The sequence below is a fragment of the Fibroporia radiculosa genome (genome assembly GCF_000313525.1).
Source record: "Fibroporia radiculosa TFFH 294 genomic supercontigs, scaffold12, whole genome shotgun sequence".
NCBI lineage: Eukaryota > Fungi > Basidiomycota > Agaricomycetes > Polyporales > Fibroporiaceae > Fibroporia > Fibroporia radiculosa.
Window position 1 is genome coordinate 1932 of NW_012133524.1, and position 3000 is coordinate 4931.

General features: G+C 43.7%; 1 protein-coding gene across 1 annotated transcript; it reads right to left on the bottom strand.

Annotated features, from left to right (window-relative positions):
* Positions 1 to 1792: 1792 nt before the first annotated feature.
* Positions 1793 to 2487, bottom strand: FIBRA_09618 (uncharacterized protein; the record flags this gene model as incomplete). The annotated part of the gene is made up of 2 exons (XM_012330038.1): positions 1793 to 2016; positions 2292 to 2487. The coding sequence occupies 2 exons, from the start codon at positions 2485 to 2487 to the stop codon at positions 1793 to 1795; spliced, it is 420 nt and encodes a 139-aa protein (XP_012185428.1).
* Positions 2488 to 3000: the final 513 nt, after the last annotated feature.

The window sequence follows — 3000 nt, forward strand, 5'->3', positions numbered from 1 at the left end:
GCTGACCTTGCTTGAAGGTAGAGCACACGCTGTAGTAAACAATTACTACCAATGAGTCAAGAAGAACAAGCCATTGGGTAGTTATTAAGATTTCCTAAACCAGCTGAGGAGAGCATTCACCACAACGGACCCTCAGGAGGACCATAATGCCGGGTTTGAGAAGATGTAAATGAGGTACAAGAATGTCGTGATAAGAGACACCACAAAATTCATTGGAGAATACAGAGGTCTTGCAGAATTAGTAAAACAAAGTGACAAACAGCACATTTTGCTAATTCAGGACAGAATAGCCTTGCCAATCAGGCAAGTGCTAGCCAGTATTCAGAGAACCAAGTGGCCAAAGGAATGGTCATTATTCTGTAATCTAATTATCGAGATCATCAGAGACATGGGTGAAGAACAGTCTATGTCTATGGTACATCATACATCAGGTGGATCAAAATGAGATCCCAACACAATGGATGTCAACAGCATGGAAAGGAAGGGAAAAGCAAAGGAAGCATCAGTAATGACTTTTGCTGAAGCCAGAAAGAAGGGTGTTTGTTACAAGTGTGGGAAGGAAGGACATCAGGGCAAGAGCTGTCCAAATGTTAAATGGCAAAGCAGGACATCTACGCCAAAGTCCAGTACAAAGGATGGAAAACTTTCAGGGTCAAGCACAACCAGTCAAACCATAAATTACTCAAAGCCTAGCTTCAGAAAGATCAGAGAAATCAAAGTATCTGATAGCAACTACAATAGCAAAGAGAAAATCTGTGTAGTCAGAAAATCAAGGGCCATAGGGAAGCCAGGAAAAACCGTAAAGGTAATAGAAACCACTTTAATGTCACAATCAGCAAAGGGCAAGGCAGTTAGGAAAACTGCAGAGAAATCCCATATTTCAGACATAGAGTCAGAAAGTGAAATAACGGGTTTTCCCAGACATCTACTCTAGAGGCTACCTTAGAGTTAGACTGTAGTTTCATCAGTTCACAATGTGCAAACAATTCTGGACATGTAAATAGTACAATAACAGAAAGTACCATGTATAATATGTCGAAAGTGAAATCCAAGTTTACTGTCCCAGTGGAATTGAATGTGAAAGGAAACAGAATAGTAGTGGTTGAAGCACTAGTCAATTCAGGAGCGTTTTCAATGTTCATAAACAAGGAATTTGTTCACAATAATCAGCTGTTTGAGGAGGATCTCCCTCATCCTTTCACAGTGATTAATGCAGACAGATCTCTTAATAAGGGAGGAAAGATCAATACTATGGTGATAGCATTCATCAAGATTGGTGATCACGAAAGTCATCATGTATATCTGGTAATAGACCTAGGGAACAAGGACATGATAATCGGGATGAGCTACCTGAGATGACATAACCCTGAGATTGATTGGACTGCATGAACATGGAACATGACTAAGTGCAAAGAAAAGTGTGGATTAACCAATCAGAAACATGATTTAGTGTCAGTACAATACGAGGAAGCACACAAGATTGGTTTATTCTATGAAGATGAATTGCCTGATGCTTTCGGTGATGCGACCTTGGGAAACCTAACCCTAACTTGGGGGTGCAAACTAGAGGGTGAGTTTCTGTTTCTCAGGGAAGCTGATGGGGGTGAGGGCTTGTAGTTTTGATAGCTCGCTCAAATGGCAACAGCTTCACTATGTTTTCTCAGGATGGTGTCACAAGGCTGTTTCGGACCATCCAAACACTCTGACTTCATAGAAGCAGAGGGAAGGTAAAAAGAGGAACTAGTTCGATGACTCAAATGCAAAGTGCAATTTGAGCGTGGACACACGAGTCTCATTTGAAGGTCGGGTGCAAGAACAGAACTTTGGAGTACTTAGCTGTATGCGTAGGTGTACCTTGAGGGGGTGTACTGGTATGGGACGAGGTTTGAAGGTCATAGGCATAGTTCGAAGGTTGTAGGCGTAGTTCGGAAGGTTGCAGACATAGTTCAGAGGATCGTAGTCGTAGTTCGTGGGGAGATGCAACACTTTGAAGAAGTTTCAAAGCCAGACTGAGCTCTGCTGAGTGGGGGATGTGATTCTGCACAAGTCTTGCTACTAGGGGCCGAGTACTGCGTTAAAACCATGCAAAACTGCTCTTAAATATCCCTCATCCTGCCTGAACTTCCTGAGTCACCGCCTCCACTGCCCTGACCGTGCCAAATGATCCTGATATCCTTCCTACTCCCGTCCAATGCCTCCATCAGTTTCAACTCCCATCTCACATGCTATACCTGCTAGTCTCAGAGGCCCGACCGTTGCAAGTCTTGGTGTTGCGACCCGAGCGCACTGACCTAAAGGTTTACCCGGCGGCCCTGTATCATATGTCTCAATCTCCGGATGATGGGGTTTTGTCTTTGAAGTCGAGCCCCTGGAATAAAGCTGCCACCAAAAGATCCCAATCGGATCGTCGTGAGATCGTGAAGCTTCAAAGATATCGAAGGGCAGGCTTTGCTCGAAGGTGATTTCGTGTTGAGGTATCGCAGGCATCCCCGAAGGCGTAAGATTCAAATGCTTCGGATGTTGAGTTCAACTTGAGGCACGCCCATGTGCTACGTGGGCCTATCATTGGGATGACCCAACATCTCAAGCAGGAAAACATCAAGAATTCAGGAGGACTCAAATTGAACTGGGTCCAGATCACAGAGGAGAATTACAACACAATCTCCGTAATCAGAAGTATTGCAGATAAAGAAAGAGTTCAAGATGTTAAAGGAGGCCAAGTTCCCAAGCATTACAAAGATTATTTGGAAGTCTTTAGTAAAAGGGCCTCAGAATGGATGCCTATGAGAAAGCCCTATGATCATGCGATAGACATAGAGGAAGGCAAGGAACTCCCCAAGTCAGCAAAAGGATACCATCTCACCCTGGTTGAAGATAATTTGCTCCAAGAATGGATACGCAAAGATTTAGACAAAGGATATATCAGAAAGTCTAAGAGTTCAACAGCAGCTGTTACAGCCTGGAGGGGGTTTCCTTTTCTTTCCTAACTATTCGTCGTTG